Here is a 23,247-nt window from a genome sequence, read left to right as displayed (position 1 = left end):
GGAGGGAAATCCGTAGGCATGCCACCCTCAGGCATTCCCTCCATAACACGCACAGACATTTCCCCTTACTTTTTAGGAGGAAAAAAGTGAGTGTTATGGTGCAAAAATTACGGTATATAGTGCCATTCCCTGTGTCAAATGGTACACATTTATTTCAAGTAACAACTCACTCTGTGGAGAAAAATACATGGCAGTGTGCTAAGGGGAAATTTGTTTCCTTAAGAATCCAGCAAATTTCAACCAACAAAACTGCTCAGTCTACAAACAGATGCAGACCCAAAGGTTTTCTTATGTCTGAAAGCATTTAACACCATTATTAATAATGTGGCGTAGTTCACAGAGCACTTTAAAACCAGCTGGGATAATTATCACCTAGTTTTAAAAGCAATATAAGCACCCAGATGAGGAAATTGATCAGTTTAACTCAGGTGACAGATGGCAGCCCCCCACTTCCTCATGAATTGATTATCTCCACAGCTGACAAAAACACGAGGGTTTTATTGTAAGAGTCAGCTTAGGCACAGGGTGATTAGGGCTTCATTTCCACATCTGCAGCTCAATAGGCAGCAATGTCAGAGAAGAGCAGCTCAGCCAAAGCCAGTCACTCCAACCTGTGGCAGAAGCAACACGCCAGAAGTCTTAACACGCTCCTTGCTCTCCTCACCTGCACAGCTGAATGGAGATCTGCTGGCTCAAGCTGCACTTTTGCTGTATGTAGACTTCACAGAATGAAGAACAGACAAGTGGATTCGTACTTTTCAAACTGTTAAATAAAGCTCACCTGCCCCAATGAAGAACAAACCAGCCAATTTGGTGAGTCTTGCATTTCCTCTGGAAAGTTCTGAAATTAGATTAACATTTATTTAAGGGTTGTCAGATCAAGGGTGGGATGAGACCTCTGGGCCTTTAATAGTGGAGAACAGAGGATTTTAGCAACATTGACTTTTCCCTTAATTGTAGAGCGATGATTAGAGAAGCTGCGCCTGATGCAATTTTCTGTTTGACACAGCTTTTTATGTCACTGATTTTTCAAATCCTAAATCTAGAGCAAACTCCAGGGTTTAAAATGATTTGCAAATGAAATCTGAAATACAGTACAAACTCAAAGCAAATAATCTGGTGAATGATTGTTCAGAAATACTGCCAGGAAATATCAATAGGATGCAATAATAACATGCAGTCAGTTCTGAATCTCTGGGGTTCTCCAGATTTCTGGGCATGGGGGAGAAGACAATCCCTTGTGAGTGTTTCCTAATTCAGTATAGTTCTACCAGGGAATATGATGAAGCTGCAAAAAATACAAATTATAATACATGAGAACAGTTTATTCTGAAATAATCAGTGGACTATATATTATAGTAGCATGTTATTATGTCTCATTCCAGTCTTAGGTCAGTGTATTATATGTTTATTATTTGTTCGGATTCTTTATATATCCATTAGTATATATTAATAAAACAAATAATTTCACAAATATATGAAAAAGTATGACATTGTAAGCTATAAAATATCAATTTATCTGCTATATGACTGAATATCACTGTACAATTGCAAGTCAATGATATATTGTATTATTTTGGAACAATAGAGTTTACACTGTATTGAAGCTTTCTAGAATTTAAATATTGCCTGTTGGCCTGTTGGCCAGCAACAACAAAAAGCCTGGATTATTTAAAGTTTTTCCTACAGTTATTTAGAAATGTACCTACACTATTATAGAGCTGGTAAAAATAAGGTCACCATCCAGGGTAAGTTAAGCACTGTTAATTCTAATTGATTCTTAATAGGACAGTTGACCATGTGCTTCATTTTTTCTTTGTTAAGTAAACAGGGTTTAAAAGTGCTTACTTTTGGCAGTTTTTTGCGCCTTTGGAATTGTATTTTGCAATATTCAGGCAGATTTACTACAGTTCTGAGAACAGTCTCAGTTAACACAGCGTTTCATAAGAAACGTAATATGGTAAAGACAAATGGCAAATGTTACACTGTAATCTTTCTGGACTTGATGCTTTGTTACATTTTATTATTACATTGACAATATTTGAGAAAAGTAAGTTTTCTGAACAATTAAAAAATAGGTAAATTTAAAACTTGATATGCCATTACAGTTTCTGTTTGTTATTTTTCCTAGTTTCCTGATCACACAATTTTCGGCAAAACACTTTTTTGGTTTATTTGTTTTTTGTGAGTCCAGTGTTTTAAAGTCACCTACTGCAAGTTAGCAAAATATGTTTTAGTTATTTATTTGTGGATTAATAAAATCTGTGGGATAGATGAAACAGAGTCAGATTATTTCACATACATATTCATTTTATACCCGAAAACAATTACATATTGGATCCCACCCCTACCCCCCAATTTTATTTACAATCCTGGCTACATTTACTGCAATTGGAATATTTTTCTACACTTGCTTGATAGCTCATTTAATTGTATTTCAAACCTGAAATGCCAAAACTCTCCAGTAATGCAATCCTATACATGTCTACTCAGAAATTAGCCCCATTGCGGATTGCAGCTTAATTTTCCTAGCCAATAGACCAACCTTCATCTCCAACTTTGTGGCCTCCAGATATTTTGGAATGAAACTCCCTTAAACCACCATCAGCATGACTGGGAGAGATTCAGAGGGACTGACCTACATAGTTTGGTACATTAAGAGAGTTTGAATTTGTCATGTAGGTTTCTTTGTTTCTTTGTTTATCTTCCTAATTAGAATTGGAGTTTCCTGTCTTGTATTATGCTCATTGGATAAGTTTGTTTTGGTTCTAAAACTAGACTCAGGTGAATTTGCCTTTAAGTAGTTTACATCAATACAGATATATGTTGCAATTTCAAGTGAAAATAGTAAATGTTATTTGCTTTAGAAGGTTCAAAAATGCTTTCTAAAGCACATTTCTCTCTGTTAACTCGGGGAAGTTAATGACTTCATCACCTTTTTGTTCTTTTAATGCAGACATTTGCAAAATATTTGGTGATTATTAATTCAGCTGTTAGTTGTTAGTGCTGCTTTTGATGACTTGATAAACTCTGCAGCAATTTGTATGTTGTAAACAGAGGATTTAATTTAAAGCTTAAATGAGAAGCAGCCACTAAGAGGATAGTCTGCCAAGCAAAAAACACCTGTTTTCCCCACATCTTCCACAAAGAACTTGAAAATAACGAAAATACAGGAAAATACCAGTAACAACAGAATTGCGTCCTGGTGGGCTTTTCTTAGCCATGCCATGCAATTGACAGTTTTCTTTCTCAAATATCCATTAACAAGACTGTAGAATCTGGATCACCTTGGAAGAAAACATAGCTTGTATTAGGTGATATTTCCATTTATATTTATTACTAATTAATGAAAACTTTAGCTTTCTGGTACAAACTACACTTAGAAAATCTTCCACTGAAAGTTATAATTACAACACAGTAAACTACATTGACCACAAAAAGCTGTAGGTAAAACTTGCACTAACTGCTTCCCTAGTGTGAAGCAGAAGTTGCACAAAGACAATTTCTGACAATAACTGAGCCTTGGTAGTCAGCATCTACAATCAGTAACCTGTTGAAGTATTTGTATATTTCACTAACATACAACAATACTTCACAAATGTAGGTGTTGTTACTAATATTATATTGCAAGCAAACAAATATTGTCAGAGGTAGGCATACCATATCAGAAAGATTGCCTTCCCTTTTTCGGTACAAAAGTTTCAGACTGAGATAGAGAAAAGCACACCTTGTGTACAAAGTACATCAGTAGTTTTTGCCAGCTTAGCTTTGTTTCATTCTCTCACCTCATCATTCAGAGTTTTAGAGACAGACTTTTTGAGTAAAATCCTTTAAGCATGCAAACTTGATCAAGCATTTCAACATAAGTAACAGATTAGCAGTGTATTTTTTTATCAGGACTAATAGAGAGGATGTGCATGGAAACAGGCTTGGAACAGATGAAACAGGCCTTTCACACATGCAAGGTAGCTATTTGCACAAGTTGATATAGGTGATCGGAGATTTTATCAATGGATCATAGAATCATAGAACTGTAGGGTTGGAAGAGACCATGAGGGTCTAGTCCATGGGTAGGCAAACTAAGGCCCAGGGGCCGGATCCGGCCCAAGCGCCTTCTAAATCCAGCCCGGGGTCAGTCTGGGAATCAGTGTGTTTTTACATGAGTAGAATGTGTCCTTTTATTTAAAATACATCTCTGGGTTATTTATGGGGCCTGGGAATTCGTTCACTTTTTCCTTCAAAATATAGTCCAACCCCTCACAAGGTCTGAGGGACAGTGGACCGGCCCCCTGCTGGAAAGGTTTGCTGACCCCTGATCTAGTCCAACCCCCTGCAATGCAGGGATCTTTTGCCCAAAGAGGTGCTCGAACCCTGAGCCCTGAGAATAAGAGTCCCATGATCTACCAACAGAGCTATCCAAGCTACTGTAGCACAGAGAGAAGCTTAGCCAACTGAAAGCTAGAAACCAGGGAATATATTCCACTAATCAGCTTCTTCCTGTCTCTAACATTCCAAACCAATGATACTGTGCTCAAAGCCTCCATCCAACATAGACGCCTAGGCTGAGAATTCTGTGTTTTCTCCTGCTGGCAGGTCCACCCTGTGACAGCTATGTTCTGGGAGGTTCCCATTGTTGGAGGAATGGGAAGGCAACTCTTCCCAATTCCCCCTTTCCCTTACAACCCCAGAAATCTGCTCCAGAGGGTTGGGTGATTCTCCTGAGCATTGTGGGGTAACTGAAGGAGGAAGGTTGAATAAGCAAAAATTGCTTTTCCCCTCCCTTCAAGCAACATGGTCATCTGCTGGATCTTGGTCTTGTCCATGAATGGAAGAAGCCCTTCCTTTTGAAGCCTAGTTAGGATCCAAGCTAAAGCCTCTCATTAAGGGGCATTATACATGCACTCCTTGCATACAGACCACTTCATTACGGTTGCAAATACCCGAATGCATTTTTTAAAATGTTCTTTTTTGGGGCGGGGGGCAATTCAACACTACTAGGGAGTATAATGTGAAGGATAGAACTTTGACAATAAAGAATAGTGCTTTGTGTTAGCATATTGATTATAGAAGAATATGCTTGAGAAGCTTTTATCCTGCCGAACAGTGTATGTTCAGCTAACATATTAACTATCTGTTGAACTAAATGAACACAAAGGAAATTTAATACTTTTCTCTAAGCAATAGCCTCATAAAATTATTGTGGTATGTTTCCTAGGTGCCCTCTTGCTTGTATTTGTTAGTCAATACTTGCTCTTTCTTTCCTTTGCTGTGTTTGACTGGCCACAGAGTGGCAATGCAGCCTCGAGAGAAGGCATCACTCCACACCAAAAGCAATGGAGTCAAGGTGACTTGCCAAAACTTTCGAAAAGGAATAAAATGTCTTACACTCCTTTCACCTTATGGATAAAGATATTCAAAACAGCAAGATAGAAGATATTTCAACTCATAAGAGTAGCTCAGAGAATAGTGTGACTCAAAATAATTTTTTTAGCATGAATGAAAAGCTGCACTTACCCCCCCCCCCACGACTTGCCACTACAAACCAGAGGATACCGCCAATGAGAAATGAAACTGGCAGAGCAACTAAGCACTGCTTACATTGCTGAAGGTACTCCAGGCTGTTGATCTACTGCTATGCTGAATTAGAATTTTCATTCTCTAGGGTTTTAAAAATATTTTAATGCATGTACAATGTACAATTGCCATGTTTTGGAGGGCGGCAGGTTCTGTCCTTACAAATGCATATTCCCTGTAGCTTTTGAAAATACCCCTGTAGATGCAGTTGGCTTTGCAAAGAGCTCTGGAGGAGCAGGGCGCCCAGAAGTGCCAAGAGACCTGTCCACACATTCAATAGCACACACTGGAATTATTCCAAGTGGGTAGTGAATGCATATATGTTGGGAGGGCAAAGCCTACTATCATGATGGTGCCCCCCCATATATATTCATTGCCTGAAAAGGATTGTTTCTTTCTTTCTTGGACTGCCAGCGGGAGTCCGCACTTTCATTCTGCAAATGGAAGGGTTCCTCCCAGTTATGGAAGGAAATGAAGAACTCCAGCAGATGCTCCCACTAGTAAAAGAGGGAAAGGTCATCACTACTAAATGGAATTTAGGGGGCAGCGGGGACTGGACAACAGACTTGCAAAAGGCAAGACAGACAAGGGAAGGGGCGAGGAGACAGACGAGGGAGATCAGTTCAGGCCAGGGTGATCTTCTTTCTTGTGTTCTTGCTCCAGTAGTGGTGGGTGTAGCCAGTGCATGGGGTACCTTTCTGCAGGCCCAGGGCAACCCGCCATGGAAGCAGAGTTCTTGCTGGCAGGGAGGGGATAGGAAAGCAAACTCTCTGCAGCTGCTCAATGATGGATGATGATCCTCCCATTTGGGTGGCCTTTGGCACCCTGGCTGATGGCAGAGAGGGCAAGCTTCTGTTGCCCTTCAGCTCTGGAAACTATGGCAATGGTCAGTTGGACCCAAGTGTTTTTTCTGACAAGCAGACTAACTGGTGATTGCTGACATGGCTGTTTCTAGATTCCCAGTATATCACTGAATATTAATCTACTAATTAAAGTTCTTTAAACAGGTGCTAAGCTAGGGCACCTAGTACCATTCTGTCATGCCAGTACATGAAATTGTTTCCTCCAGATGGTCAGGCGAGTGAATGTCTTTCTGCAAGGATTCCCTCTTGAGATCCTGCTTAGCCCTCTTTAGTTGCAATACTCATTTAAATAATTCTGCATTTTGCACAGAAACTGGGTTAAACGCTATTATGTGACTTGCAAATTACACTTCCTTTGCACTTTCTGCAGTCTAACATTTATATCAGCAACAGCAGGTCTCAAATTGCTCAAAATGTTAATGTTAGCCATGAAGATTCCACTGGCAGATGTTAACATGGTACATAAGTGGTTAAATGAAAACTGAGTGGCGTATATCTACATACAATATTTTGGGAAATAAACATAGTAGAATAATGAGATTTTGCGTTATCCCCCATTCCTGGTATCCTGAGTCTTAATTTGTTTTTAAAATATTTGCTTGTTGATTTTGGTGGAGAGTTTATTTGTGCTACACTTTCTTTGTTGGTGTTGACCTTTAAAGCCCTAAACGGCCTTGGTCCTGTATACCTGTAGGAGCGTCTCCACCCCCATTGTTCTGCCCGGACACTGAGGTCCAGCTTCGGGAGCTCTTGGCGGTTCCCTCACTGCGGGAAGCAAAGTTACAGAGAACCAGGCAGAGGGCCTTCTCGGTAGTGGCGCCCGCCCTGTGGAACGCCCTTCCATCAGATGTCAAGGAAACATACAACTATCTGACTTTTACAAGACATCTGAAGGCAGCCTTATTTAGGGACGTTTTTAATGTGTGATGTTTTATTCTGTTTTTAATCTGTTGCCAGAGTGGCTGGGGAAACCCAGACGGATGGGCAGGGTATAAATAATAAATTAGTATTATTATTATTGCTTCTTGTGATTTCTATCCAATGTTCTTCATGCTTAGAGGAAACCCATTGAAATTAATGACATGTCTAATGTAGGTTCAATTAATTTGAATGGGTTGCCTCCGAGTATAACTTAGTTATCATTCCGTAAATAATAAAGGATGGGGAAGAGTCAGCTTTATTTTTCATCATAAACCTTTTGCAAAATAAAGCTTCCCTCCTTTTTTCCTTTTTGTTACACGCACAAGAGTTCTGTTTAATGTTATATTCCATATCTATAATCCAATTTATTTTGTCCTTGCTTGTACAAATATAATTACTTGAACTAACATTCAGAGGAGGGTTACCAAATCATAAATGTATAGAATAAAACTTTAAATAAGAAATCATAAGCTCCCCTGCTCCACATCTTTTGCACCGAATGAAATCTTATCTTAAATTCAAACCTTAAAGTCCTTGCAGTTGTTTGTTCTGCAGTTTATGATCTCATCTCTTCTAGCGTGCACCTGTACTTTAGTCCAATTAAGCTCTAATTAACAGGAGAACCTCTGCTTCTTAATGGCAGCGTTGGAGGGTTTTCTCCAGGTGAAGTGTTTTGCACTCAGCACCTCGCTGCCTCCTGCAATCCATGCCTGAGTGAGAGCCAGGTACCAAGACGAACTGTGAGTGAAGCCTGCTCCCCCCTGTCCCTGGGGGAAACTTGGAATGATAATTACCCTCAATCATCCTTGTTTTTCCTTCACCAATGATCACCGCCGTCATGTTGGCTGCCACCATTAAGGCAGAGTGGAACCGGAAGCCATCACATGGTTCCTTTGATCCTGTGTTGTGCTAATGCAGGCTTCCTCAACCTAGGCCCTCCAGATTTTTTGAGGCTACAATTCCCATCATCCCTGACGACTGGTCCTGCTAGCTAGGGATCATGGGAGTTGTAGTCCCAAAACATCTGGAGGGCTGAGGTTGAGGAAGTCTGTGCTAATGGTTCATTACCCCACAGACCAACAACTCCAAGGGAATTAGCCTGGGTTAATTAGATTTTTAAAACACATGCTAATTTTCTAGGCTTAAGAGTTATCTGATACAGAACTCAAGATGTTTGCTCAGCTACATCAATTCTTTCACACATTCTAATTCCAGAGAATTAACAGCATCTAGCACACAGCTCAAACACACCTGGGTCTTGCATCCATTTTAACACGCAGGATCTGGCATCCAGCTTAACACTCAGGGCTTAATTAAATCCTGCCACTCACTGGACATAATTAAATTCTAAGATGCATATATACTGAAGGATTTGAGAAGAATGCAAAGGGTCAATTAGATAATAATAATAATAATAATAATAATAATAATAATAATAATAATAATAATTTATTATTTATACCCCACCCATTTGACTGGGTCTCCCCAGCCACTCTGGGCGGCTTCCAACCAAATATCAGAAACAATACAGATTGAAGAAAGGGGTGCCCCCAGGTACTCGATTCAGCCCTGCCTAGGATCCCCCTCTCTCACCTTCCTGCCCCCAACACCAATCAATTTTACTTGATGAAAAAGATGAAAAACGATGAGCTCTCGGCAAAGGATTTACAGCAGAGGCAGTTTCTGAGAAAGGGACTGGTGGTGTCACAGAGGTGCTCTTGCAATACTTCAAATAATGTTGTACAATGTTGATGTAATGGCTTGGGTCTCTCCCACACACGTGAGATGACTCCGGCAGTTACTTATTTCAGATTTATTAGTCAAATCAAAAGGTCGGAGCTCAGCTAATCTCCATTATCCTCAGAAAGCACAGATGCCGGAACTCCCCCCCCCCACAGGAAAACCCCCACCTTCTCTTCCTGTCCTTTCCACGCTTCTTGGCCAGTCTTGTGAGCTGCGAGATTTTGGAGAAAGCACTCCCTGTATTCCTGTGTCTGTGTCACTGTCTGAGCCAGGCATAGGCAAACTCCGGCCCTCCAGATGTTTGGGACTACAGTTCCCATCACCCCTGACCACTGGTCCTGTTAGCTAGGGATCATGGGAATTGTAGTCCCAAACATCTGGGGGGCTGGAGTTTGCCTATGCCTGATCTGAGAGGACAAGTTGCATTCTTTCACTCTGGCTCTCTTTCATTTTCCCTGTGTCCAGAGATCAGGTTATGGCTGCTCCCTGCTGCCTCTCCCTCCCCTCTGCATTCCCCTCTTATCTGCTCTCTCTCTATGCCTGTGTTCTCATTGCCTGTCAGTGAAGGAATGGAGCTGACAGTTGCGCATGGTGAGTCCGCAATAAAGCACAAATGCAAAATGAATACATAACACATGTAATTACCTAAAAGTATACACAGTAGAACTGTGTAAGTACTAAGAATATACACAGGAGCATTGTAATTATGAAGAAGGAATGTTATATAATAAGACTAGATGTTCTTTAGCTGTCAAGGTTAAAAGTATTTACTAAAGAAACAACAGAGCCTAGGGCTTGCCGATCAGAAGGTCGGCAGTTTGAATCCCCGCGACAGGGTGAGCTCCCATTGTTCGGTCCCTGCTCCTGCCAACCTAGCGGTTCGATAGCACATCAAAGTGCAAGTAGATAAATAGGTACCACTCCAGCGGGAAGGTAAGCGGCGTTTCCGTGCGCTGCTCTGGTTTGCCAGAAGCTGCTTAGTCATGCTGGCCATATGACCTGGAAAGCGAGATGAGCGCCGCAACCCCAGAGTCATCCACGACTGGACCTAACGGTCAGGGGTATCTTTACCTTCTTTACCTAAAGAAACAAATGTGCTTCTCTTCATGAAGTGACGAATTAAAACACCATGGGCAGGCCAGCTCTTTCAAAGTAGTGAATTCTTTAAATACACAAACAGTAAGTCTATAAAGTTTTGGCACTATTTGTCTCTCAGTCTACAACAGATTCAATAAATAGTGGTTATTCAGTAGTCATTGCAAGCAATCATTCAGGTCATCTGTATTTCCAAATATTTGCATGAATTTTATTTCTGCTTTAGTTAGAAAGGGGGAGGTCTTGAAATTATGAAACATTATGAGTTTTTTTTAAAAAAAACATTTCAGTGAGCAGATAACCTGCAATAAATTACATTGTGAACTTCACAATAATTCGTATGCACTTCCTGGGAAAATAAATTCTGCATGGGCTCATATTGTCTCCCAAAGCCTCTGATTCACTAAGGAGGTTTCAAATTCCATTTTTGTCCATTTGCAGCCCCCTCAGGAGCTCTTTCCTTTGTCCTCTTCTTATTGACTTTCCAGTATTGAGCACTTTCATCTTCCTTCATACAGCTATGATCTTATTTTCCTGATAAAAATTTAAATCACAAAATACAGATTACTCTCATCTCTTCATTGTAACAGTAATCATTAAACAATAACAGCGACTGTTAAACTACTTGCGACTAAAAATACATCTGCAGAAAACCCACATGCTGTACCTCTTGACTCAGGCATGAATTGTGTAGGTACATTTATTTTTAATTACAGCCTGGCATTAATGTGGCATGTGATAATGTTGGCTTTGTTAAACCTTTGTTACAGAGAGCAGATACAAAGACTTGGTAGACAAGCATGTTTAAATATGCACATCTTTGAAAGGTTTCACTTTCTTTTTCTGATTTTCTGTTGACATGTCAAAATTTCCATGACGGGGAAAATTAAGTCTATGAAGATATTTTAAATGTTTGTATAGCGATTCTCCATAGGTCATATTATATACTTAGGTTTCGCAGTGCTATCTGCAGAGGATTCTGGTTATGGGCCTCATTAAATTAAGTCCTACTCAGAGTAGGCTCATTAAAATAAATGAAAATAAAAATCCTTCCAGTAGCACCTTTAAGACCAACTAAGTTAGTTCTTGGTATGAGCTTTCGTGTGCAAGCACACTTCTTCAGATTCATGAATTGTGTACACATGAAATGTGTGTATCTGAAGAAGTGTGCTTGCACACGAAAGCTCATACCAAGAACTAACTTAGTTGGTCTTAAAGGTGCTACTGGAAGGATTTTTATTTTGACTATGGCAGACCAACACGGCTACCTATCTGTAACTAAAATAAATGAGCCCAAGTTAATCATTCCATTACCTTCAATAGGTCTACACTGGGTAGAACTAGTTTTGAATAGCACCTCATGTGTACTCTCCATATATCTTGTCTGAATGACTTGGCCATTCACATTCAATATAATTACTCCACTATAGGTTTTAATTTATGTGGCATCATTAGCCATCAAGCTGAACTAGTCTTCCTCAACCTGATACCCTCCATATGTTTTGGACTACAACTCACATCAGTCACAGCCAGCATGAGGAATGCTCAGAGATAGGATCAGATCGCCCAGTGGTGCAGAGGACACAAATAGTCACTTGGAAGGGGAATTGTTGTTGCTTAGGGCAAGGTGATGGTGAAGGGCTGTGCAGATGCACCAGCAGGAGTTCGGGTTTGGCTCTCCTGGCGCACTCACACAGCCCTGACTCTCCGCTACTCCTGGCTAGGGATGATGGGACTTGTAAATTGCAGGCCACAAGGTTGCAGGCGGCTGCATCAATGGTTTAGTGAGTTATGAAAGAGTCTAGCCTCCTTCTGGGCAAGCACCTTCAACTCTTCTCATGTGCAGCCAAGAGGAGAAGTTCAGAAGCTTCCAGTTCCACTTTAGGTTAACCACAGTTTCTTTTCATCCAGACTGACAAACTGTGGTTGACATTAACTATGGTAGCTTATCCTCCAACCTATGAGCTGCTATAGGAGGACAGATTTGCTTCCCTTACAGCTAGCCATGGACAAATCTGTCGGTTTTAGTTTCTCTCCATTTCCCAGTTCTCCGGTTCTCCAGATTTTTGTATCAGTTTGCAAATGTTTCTTTTGTTCTCAAGAAAATTTGTCAGCATTTTAAGGCATTTCTCCCCTGATATACACATTTTGCTTGATATACACATTTTTAAAGCAATTTCCCATAATATAATGCATTTTATATGTTAATTTCCCCTAATATATGCACATTTATGCACACTTTCCCCTAATATATTTATGTTTCTAATTACACATTTAGCAATAAATGTAGCTTGATAGTGATGACATAAGCTACTGGTGAAATACAAAGAAAGAAAGAAAGAAATAGTTGCCAAGTTTATTGCAGGTTTCTGAAATTGGCCCTAACAAGTAACTATAATGGAGGGAACTTTCTATAACTCATCCATTTCACAACCCACAACTTCCTTAGTGATAATATAAGTGCAGATATGTTACCTTTTGTTATACCTTGTGCTATACCTCTGTAGCATTGTCCTATGTATGTACTTTATGATATCAAGAACAAATTTATTTTTAGAAAGATATTGCCACCAGCTTGGGGAAATCAAGAGTATATTGTCTCTCAGCTGTTCATATCATGGACATCTAGACCTGCGGGGTGGGGGGTAATAACAAATGAGAAAATAGAAGCTATTACAGATTCTTAGTGCCCTGTATGTTTTAATTAGTGTTTAATATTCCAGTCAAAAGACACTAACTGAAGCATAATGAAGCCAAATAGTATCTATAGGCCCCATCTCCATGACAAGTTTTACTGTTTAAAATTATAAATTGGATAGGCTGAGAGACATTGAATTTTGGTAAGGGAAAATGTTAACTTCTTAAATTGATTGACTTAGGCTCTTCACTTACAAGTTGGAACTTTCTCAGTGATTAATACTGCAAAAAGAAGCCTATTTTAATCAGAAACTTTTCAATGGCAGACGTTCAAGTGATTTGAAGAAAAGAGAACCTTTAATAGCTGCAGCCATTCTGGGTCTGTTTACTTCCTTTTCCTCTTCAGTCCTTCTAGCAGTGGATCTGTGTCCATCGCCGCCGCCTCCTGGTTTGCTCTTGCCTCTTCGATTTTTGTGTCACTGGCTTCTTTTTCCATTCCATGCTCATTTTCAGCTTATTTGGTGCTTTCAAATAATTGCATTCTCTTACTTCTCTTCTTCCTCTTAATGCTGCATGTTTTCTTCAGTCTTCAGATATTCCCAGAAAGGTTTCTAAACCTTGAATAAATCCTTCTGCCCGTTGCTTCTGTTTTTTAACTTTGTAGCCCCATCATTGCTTTGGGGCCCCCTACAATTTTTTTTCCGCAGGGCTAAAATTCTCAGAGTGGTTTAACAGCTGCTTTTACTGTGGGAATCATAGCTCCACGAGTGGAATTGGGGTGGGGTGGAGGTGTCTCAGCAGCCTTAACGAACTGCAGCTCCCAGGAGTTTTGGGGGAAATCATGACTCTTTGAAGTGAGACAATATTGCATTACAGTGGTACCTCGGGTTACAGATGCTTCAGGTTACATATGCTTCAGGTTACAGACTCCACTAACCCAGAAATAGTGCTTCAGGTTAAGAACTTTGCTTCACGATGAGAACAGAAATCGTGCTCTGGTGGTGCGGCGGCAGCGGGAGGCCCCATTAGCTAAAGTGGTGCTTCAGGTTAAGAACAGTTTCAGGTTAAGAACGAACCTCCGGAACGAATTAAGTACTTAACCCGAGGTACCACTGTCCATGTACAGTGCAGACGCAGCCTAATGGAGAAAGAGGGACCTCATATCTAATCCCTTGTGCAGGACATGCATAGAACTTGCTGCTTGCTCTGGGATGGTCCCTGCGTTTTGTAGTTTCTGAAAAAGATATTTTTAAAAATAAGTGCTGCTTATTCGAGTTGAATATTTTCTTGCTATTGTTTCACCAGCACCTGTTTAGGAAATAAATAAAAAGGTGCTTCCACAAAGTTATCCACTGATTATCTCCACATGGGAGTTGTTGGTACCCAGTATAGTAATATAGCACATTGTACATATTGCAAGAGTGACCTTAAACGACATGCTGCAAGATTCCTTGCTGGTATATAGGTAAGACCCCAAGGCTATGGAAGTTTATTTGGGTACAAATCCCATTAAATGCAGAAAGAGTTCTTCCTTCAAGGAAACAAACATGCACAGAATCAGGCTGCAAGTTCAATTTTTCATTTTTTTTAATTTATAAATTTCATACATGCGTAGTAAATGTAACCACCCACTAAATAACCTGATCACTATATTCTTTGGCTTTATTGATTTCACACGTTATAAAATTGGCTGTATACAATTTTTTTTGTTCTATACAGCAAAGCAAAGCAAAGCAGCAGCAGCAGCAGCAGCAAGTTGTATATAGTTTAAATTACTACCTACCTACCTACCTACCTACCTACATAGATGGTTTAATGTTCTATAGACAACTAGATAAACATCTTATGTAGGCAAGTTTATTATTATGAACAAATACTACTGAGCAGGAAGGAGATTGGAACAATCATACCATTTTGCCCTCCAAATAAATGCATGTTCGTAGCTTCAAGAACACTGTCCCGCCATCTCGTCCTCTGTCGTCCCCTTCTCCTTCTGCCCTCCATCTTTCCCAACATCAGGGTCTTTTCCAGGGAGTCTTCTCTTCTCATGAGGTGGCCAAAGTATTGGAGTCTCAGCTTCACGATCTGTCCTTCCAGTGAGCACTCAGGGCGGATTTCCTTAAGAATGGATAGGTTTGATCTTCTTGCAGTCCATGGGACTCTCAAGAGTCTCCTCCAGCACCATAAGTCAAAAGCATCAATTCTTCAGCAATCAGCCTTCTTGATGGTCCAGTTCTCACTTCCATACATCACTACTGGGAACACCATAGCTTTAACAATACTCATCTTTGTTGGTAAGGTGATGTCTCTGTTTTTTAAGATGCTGTCTAGGTTTGCCATCGCCTTTCTCCCAAGGAGCAGGCGTCTTTTAATCTTGTGGCTGCTGTCACCATCTGCAGTGATCATGGAGCCCAAGAAGTAAAATCTCTCACTGCCTCCATTTCTTCTCCTTCTGTTTGCCAGGAGGTGATGGGCCCAGTGGCCATGATCTTAGATTTTTTGTTGTTGTTGAGCTTCAGACCATATTTTGCGCTCTCCTCTTTCACCCTCATTAAAAGGTTCTTTAATTCCTCCTCACTTTCTGCCATCAAGGTTGTGTCATCTGCATATCTGAGGTTGTTGATATTTCTTCCAGCAATCTTAATTCCGGCTTGGGATTCATCCAGTCCAGCCTTTCGCATGTTGAATTCTGCATATAAGTTAAATAAGCAGGAAGACAATATACAGCCTTGTTGTACTCCTTTCCCAATTGTTGTTCCATATCCAGTTCTAACTGTAGCTTCTTGTCCACATGGAGATTTCTCAGGAGACAGATGAGGTGATCAGGCACTCCCATTTCTTTAAGAACTTGCCATAGTTTGCTGTGGTCGACACAGTCAAAGGCTTTTGCATAGTCAATGAAGCAGAAGTAGATGTTTTTCTGGAACTCTCTAGCTTTCTGCATAATCCAGTGCATGTTTGCAATTTGGTCTCTGGTTCCTCTGTCCCTTCGGAATCCAGCTTGCACTTCTGGGAGTTCTCGGTCCACATACTGCTTAAGCCTGCCTTGTAGAATTTTAAGCATAACCTTGCTAGCGTGTGAAATGAGTGCAATTGTGCGGTAGTTGGAGCATTCTTTGACACTTCCCTTCTTGGGGATTGGGATGTAGACTGATCTTCTCCAATCCTCTGGCCACTGCTGAGTTTTCCAAATTTGCTGGCATATTGAGTGTAGCCCCTTAACAGCTTCATCTTTTAAAATTTTAAATAGTTCAGCTGGAATACCATCGCTTCCATTGGCCTTGTTATTTGCAGTGCTTTCTAAGGCCCATTTGACTTCACTCTCCAGGATGTCTGGCTCAAGGTCAGCAACCACACTACTTGGGGTGTACGAGCCATCCATATCTTTCTGGTATAATTCCTCTGTGTATTATTGCCACCTCTTCTTGATGTCTTCTGCTTCTGTTAGGTCCTTACCACTTTTGTCCTTTATTATGTATCTTTGTACAAAATGTTCCTTTCATACCTCCAATTTTCTTGAACAGATCTCTGGTTCTTCCCATTCTGTTGTTTTCCTCTATTTCTTTGCATTCCTCGTTTAAGAAGGCCCGCTTGTCTCTCCTTGCTACTTTTTGGAAATATTTTTTGGAAATCTATTTTTTGGAATTATTTTGTGAGTAATCAGAAGCTAAGCATATATATTAGCTTTTCCCAAACTTGGATCTCCAGAAGTTACTGAAATACATCTGCCCTAATCACTGTCTGTGCTGGTTGGGGATGCATGAGACTCTTAATGCCCCATGTTGGACAAAAAGATTCCTGCCTTGCAGGGGGTTGGACTAGATGACCATCAGGGTCCCTTCCAACTCCTTAGAATTCTATGATTCTATGATACTATTCCAAAAGCAAATAGTTGGAGGAAACCAACCAAGATTGAGGAAAGTTGATATATATCTATAGTGCTTATTACATAGACATGCTACATATTTACACACTGTCTTCTATATACCGTATGTCCCTATTTACTAGGAGCAGTTCCTGTTTCCTGGTTCTTGCCCCTGGAAAATAAATCATCCTGTTTTGTTCCTGTTTATACGTTTAGGGGAGACAGGGATATATGTTTTTTAAAAGTAAGTGCAGTTTATTTATTTATATTTTTAAAATTCTAAGAAAGCATTAGAACATGCTCTGAGAACTGGGGACAAAATCGAAACCTTTCTGAGAAACTGGAGAATAAATTTTGCCACTGCCCAGCTCCCATCCTTTTTTTTCTTCTTTTTTCTTTGGCAAATTGTATATTCAATGAAAATAATGCCTTCTGTGTGGTTAGAAGTTCGTGTATGGTCTCAATCTCACAGTGTGTCCTAATTATGTAAGGCAGCCTTTAAAGAGAACTAAAGCGGCAATCCTAACCCCATCTGTGGGTTAAACCACTGAGCCTAGGACTTGCTGATCAGAAGGTCGGCAGTTCGAATCCCTGTGACGGGGTGAGCTCCCGTTTCTCAGTCCCTGCTCCTGCCAACCTAGCAGTTCGAAAGCATGTCAAGTGCAAGTAGATAAATAGGTACCGCTCCGGCGGGAAGGTAAACAGCGTTTCCGTGCACTTCTCTGGTTCTCCAGAAGCAGCTTAGTCATGCTGGCCACATGACCCGGAAGCTGTCTGCGGACAAACGCTGGCTCCCCTTGGCCAATAAAGCGAGATAAGCGCCACAACCCCAGAGTCGGTCATGACTGGACCTAAAGGTCAGGGGTCCCTTTACTTTTACTTAAACCCCACTGAATAGGATTTCTAAGTCGTAGTTAAAATTACACTGTCAGGAAGGAATTCAGTGTTGTGTCTGCTGATCGTAAAGTCAGGGCAAGTTTTTCTTCTTGTCAGATAGAATGTTCCCCCTTTCTGCCATGTGCTGTTCTGGAGGGGATTTGGGAGAGGGGAGGGGTGCATAGGAGAGAGAGGAAGCCCCATTGTACTGGGGGGGGGGGCTTGACCTGGCTTCTGCCACCTTACTGTGTGTAAACTTGAAATCTTATCCGATTTATCTGAGAATAAGCCCCAATCAACACAATGGGACTTACTGATGAAAAGGAGTGCATAGGGTTGGATTACAAATGAATTAAGAAAATGTATCTGCTTAAGTAAATCTGGAAAAAAAATGTGGTAAATATTTTTTTAATTCACTGAATAAATAAAACAGAGCAAACTTACCAACCATTTTGCAATTGTACTCAAATGTCACCTCAATTCTTCTGTCTTCCCTATGCAAGTCAAGATAAGCACAATAATCATTTTTTACATTATGATTCTGGTAAGTTCAACAAATTTAATGTGAATAAAACCAATCTCTCTGCATTATACATTTAAGTAGATAGTTTATCGCTTTTCATGGTTTTTCTTTTATACTGGCGCTCAAAGGTGCAAAAAAAGAAAAACCATGAAAAGAAACAAAGCCAAGTCCTGTCTGTAAATGATAAAACTTAATTACTCAGAGCTGCTGAATGTGCTGAATGTGAAGCTGTTGAGCAGTGAAAATCATGTCCACTGTCTTCCTAGAAGGTCAAAAACCATTTTGGGATTCAGGAAGGGTAGCCTTGGATATTCTTAGGAGACAGTTTGCTAAGATCCTTGCAAGAATTTTGCCGGCTGAAGTTAATAAAGAGATTTTTTAAAGAGATTGATAATTTTGGCATCCCTAAAGTCTGCTGGGATCTCCTCTTTCGCCCAGATTTGGAGATACCTGAAGCTCATCTTGAATTTGTTTTTGTGGAATTTCTGAGAGGGCTTCAGCAGCTACGGGGGAGTTGTGGTTAAGGAGATGCTGGTATTGTTCTTCCCAGTACAGTACAATAGATTTTTAATCTTTTATCTTTTTTATTACAGGCTATGCAAGAAAGAATGCTTGTGCTCTTCTTATTCTTTTGCTGATCTCATAATTGTAAATAATAGGATTGCTCTAAAGAAGTATTATTAACTTGTGCTGAACAGAGCTCCAGTCATGCTGGAAAGGGGGAGCAAGAAGGTGATTGTTGTCATTTCCTCCTCCTCCCCCCCCCTCCCTGCAGGGTTCCTTCACTCCCTGAAAAGCAGTGTGGGAGGTGGCTCTGAGATCAGCCGGGAGGAGGAATGGGAGACAATCACTTCTTGCTCTTTCCTTCAGTACTAGCCTCTGCAGTATCACTGGTCCCTCTACAAATGAAGGGTAGATCCAATATAACAGTGGAAGCCCTGTGTAACCTTAAGGCAACACATACGTTACAAGTGCATACTTTTCAGAATACATAGTAGATATTTATTTATCCTAGATGTATGCAAACCAAGACAAACCACAAGACCTTTCAATATTGGATTACGAAAAGGAAGTCCACAAAATGTTTGCTACTTAATCTATCTTTTTAGTTTTGTACTTTAATTGTAAAAGTTGTGCATAAGTTCTGAATCTCTCTCTCAAGAATGCTTAAGAGAATGTTTTCCATTAGTCATATTATGTCCTGGGGCCTTATATTCTCATTATCAATTATTTGTTTTTGTTACTCTAGGGCCAAGTGTCATGCAACTCAAATAGAGATTAATGTTTTTGTGGAGAACATATGTTATCTAATGATAAACTGCAGATTAATGCTAAATCACATGGAAAGAATAAACCATATTATTATACACATTTGGGGGGGATGGAACCTCAAATGTGTTCTCCCTCTCAAAATAATGCTGTTTTGAACCTAATAAGACAAATTGTTCCCAGTGAAATTTGGTTCACAACTAGATGCTGCTGCTGCTGCTGGTGGTGGTGGTGGTGGTGAAAAGTCGGGCATCACATTATTGTAAGTAAAAGTAAGTGTTTAGTTTTAGCTTATAGCGATACAACAAATACTATGGAAACAACAAACAATGTCATGTAAACATATTATCCTCTTATTAGGTTTTACTTCATTAGTTTACAGGGATCTCTTTTTTCATATTTAAAGTGCACAAAAGTTGAATGTATCTCTCTAGAACAGAATCTGAGAATAAAATAGTATCACACTTCTGGCTTCTTTTCAAATTTATTTCTGCCAGACATTTTCATTAAGTAGTGCTCAAAGAACGTATTTGTTAATTCTATAAATGTTACCATGGTACCCTAAGTTTCTTTATTGTCCTGAGCTGTGACTGTTTTGCAAAGTAATGTGATTGCTCCTATACTCACAGACACATGGACTGTGTTTGCACATCACTAAACAAAGGTGGACACCTTTTTGTGTTGATGGCCACATTCCCTTTGGGTAATCTGCTGCATGCCTCATGTCAACTATGGATGGGGCTGAAGCTATTGGTGGATGGGACACCCCTTTCTCTGTCTATCTCTCCTCCCTAATGGGTGAGGGACAGATTCCCTTTGCCCGAGATCTGAACTGATTGGTTGTAGAGGGCTGAAGGAAACATGAAATTAGGCTGAGGACCACATTGAAAACATGCTGTATGTTAGCAGTCACCAGGTTGTGTGGGCCTTGGGCTTGTGCACCCTGCTACTCCCATTTCAGCCTCCTGCACACCCAGGGACACCTCTTGAGTTCTACTTTTTGTTTTCCTCAGTCTCAGCTTGTCCTTGTTTCTGAATTTGGGATCATGTACTAACCAAGTAAGGTCACTTTCGGAGCAAACCATCTTCTAACCATTGCTTCTGAAGTTTGCTTGTTTAAGTTAACCATGATCCCAAGTACAGACAAACCCTAGTTCGGACAAATGACAAAGGCAATTATTGCGGTGTTGGGTGTTACAGTTGCCTGGAGTAATTATTTTCATTTGCTATCTGTTGAATGCTGGCCAGATCTTGCTTAGAGTTTATTTAAGCTAACACATTTTGGGATTATTCATATCTTTTTTAGAAGGGTATTGTCAGGGAACTGCCATCAGCTCTGAGGAGAGAGATGGAAGGGCAGGTGTGTTACAGGGAGCCTCCGAAAATCTTGTGAAGCAGTTGCTCTTCCGGTGAGGAGGAAAGCCCCACCTTCAGTGGAGAAGAGAGGCAAGGGCCAGAAGATGCTAGGGAGAGCCTCAACACCAAGCCTGAGCAAACCGGAGAGGTGGGAAGCACGCCCTTGCCAGTGCCCATTCTGCGCAGTAGTCTTTGGTACAGGGAGGGGCAGAAAAGGCTGGGGGTGACGTGACTTTTATTTTGGGGGAGGTACAAAGACTGACCACTCCCGGATTCTGCTAGCGATTGAACCAGGCATGAATTTACAATGCTCTTCACTGTAAATAGTTTGCACCAAGAATAAAGCCTGCAAAAGACAGGTCGGAGTCTTGCCTGGTTACTCTCAAGCTATCACAGCAGCATCTGACAGGTATGTTACCTCATGGTCCAAAGCTTTCAGCAATAAACATTAGTTAGGTCTTTCTGTAAATTTTATTCTTATTCAAAACCATTCCAAGGCAAAATTTATTCTTAATAGTTGGATTAATGGTGTTGGTGCAGAGTACTCCATGAATGCTGTTCATAAAACTTGCACTCCAGTTCATCTTGGTTTGTCCACTGGCTTTTCTGACAGTCGTACCAATTCTTTGGATAACTTGACTAGTCCCAAATATCAGCTATCTTTTTGAGCACTATATTTAATTGCCTGCTTTCCTCTATACTGGTTGGTCATTCTTGGTTACTCACAATGAATGGTTCTGTCCCGGTGGGGATACAGCAACAGAAACCCTAATTTATGTTCTTTTTTCCTACGTAGCTTTTACAGAGATGACCAAAATATTATATTTACTCATGGGGGACTAAAATACATAGGAAGGACTTTTGGATTGTATTTAGTCTACTTATTGGCAAAACAAAGCAAAACGGACACTTTCTCTCTTCTGCTGCAAAGATTTGTAAAGGAATTTTGTCAGCTTAAGTGCAGTTTGGGTGTTTTTTCTGTTTTAGATGTGTATGTTATATCTTAGCAATTTGGGGGGGGGTGACATTGTTTTTCCCCATGTATTTGTTTTTAAAGGGTCTGTAATGGCACAATGCATTTGACTGATGTCACATTACAATATAATTAGCCTTTGAAACTTCCACCATTGAAAATGATGGGGGGGGGGGGATAGATAAGTCAGCCTTCAGCCCTGAATGGTGTTATAAATGCACCTCCCAACTTTACTTCTAATGTCTCAGGGCATTTCCAGTATGCAGCTATTTTCAGGTGTGATTCAGCCACACACCAGCAAATTCAGGGTGCACAATTACAGTGGAGTGGAACCCCACCTCCTCAAATTATCATACTTTTTGATAAGGAAAGTGACTGGGAAATGCTGGGGAAATGGGAAAATGATGATCGAAAGTTTTGGATAGCATTTGTTTCGACACAACATCATCCAACCTCCCAACAAACAAATCAGAATGAATGCTTACTTAATTTAATTTAATTTTTCTGCAAACAAATCAGGATGAATGTCCAATAAACAGGTCATTTTGAAGCATCCTCAACCTTCAAGGGAATTTCACATTGCTGAGTATTTTCATGCTTTCCAGCCCATTTAAAATCGGTGCAGGGGTTAAACTGAGACAAAATATACCGTACATAAAATTTCTTTCTGATACTCAAATTGCACAGCAATCTATTTAAAAAATTTCTTGTCCTCCTTGAAAAATGGGTGAAAGATGAAGCTGAATTATTGTAATTGAAATAATGTCCCAAATATGCACACAATCTTTCATTCCAGTTTCTCAATATTTAAGGGCGGTATCACATTCCATCATATTTAGATCCTAGGCTTTTCTTCTCCGGGAGTAAACAGATCAGGTGGATCCGGTGAACTTAAATTGATGAAGTGTGCTCAGAATGGGTGTTCTGGAATTAATTCCTGTATTTTAGTGGTCAAGTGTGGTTTGGGTTTTTTTTTAAGTTTCCAAATGGACTAGCTAAACCTTTATTTGTAATGGTTGTAAAATCAGATGAATAGTGACTTTGCAACTGAATAGAATGCAGACATGCTGGGTTCTGTTCCTGGTCCGTGTGTGTGACAGCAAAGGGTGTATAAGTGCACACCACCCCATTCCGTCCTTTTAGTGATGGTTTCAGGTCACTTCCGGGTTCGGTGCTGTGCACACATGTGCGATCATGCATCATTCAGATGCACATTAATTGGTTGTTGCCTGTACATTGTTGAGAGTTGTCTGAAATATCTGAAATGAAAGGGAAGCACAGAAATTAAAAAGAATGCAAGAAGGAGAAACACATTCTCAACTATTAATGTTTGTTGTACTTCAAAGTGCTCAGGAATCAGTGGCATAGCATGGCTTGCCAGCGCCTGGGGCGTGCAAAGGGGGTGAGGTGGGAGGGAGAGAAACAGATGGAGTCTTCTTCTTTGGCAATCCTTCGTAGACAAGTAAGATTGTCTTCCATAAACACGGTTTTAACAATGAGTCCATAAGTGACTGTGGAGGCCAATTCTGGACCCACACGTCCTTCCACAGTG

The 23,247-nt window shown here is 40.4% G+C and overlaps 1 protein-coding gene across 1 annotated transcript in view; it reads left to right on the top strand.

Annotated features, from left to right (window-relative positions):
• Nucleotides 1-583: 583 nt before the first annotated feature.
• The window catches only part of TRPM3 (transient receptor potential cation channel subfamily M member 3), a 425,647-nt gene continuing 402,983 nt past the window's right edge, over nt 584-23,247 (top strand). Inside the window, exon 1 of the mRNA XM_083464747.1 lies at nt 584-813. Within this exon, the coding sequence (XP_083320873.1) occupies nt 790-813 (24 nt within the window). The 5' untranslated portion in view covers nt 584-789. The remainder of the gene's footprint in view (nt 814-23,247) is intronic.

This window comes from Podarcis liolepis, assembly GCF_965112155.1.
Source record: "Podarcis liolepis genome assembly, chromosome: 11".
NCBI lineage: Eukaryota > Metazoa > Chordata > Lepidosauria > Squamata > Lacertidae > Podarcis > Podarcis liolepis.
This window is presented reverse-complemented; position numbering and strand designations above follow the sequence as displayed.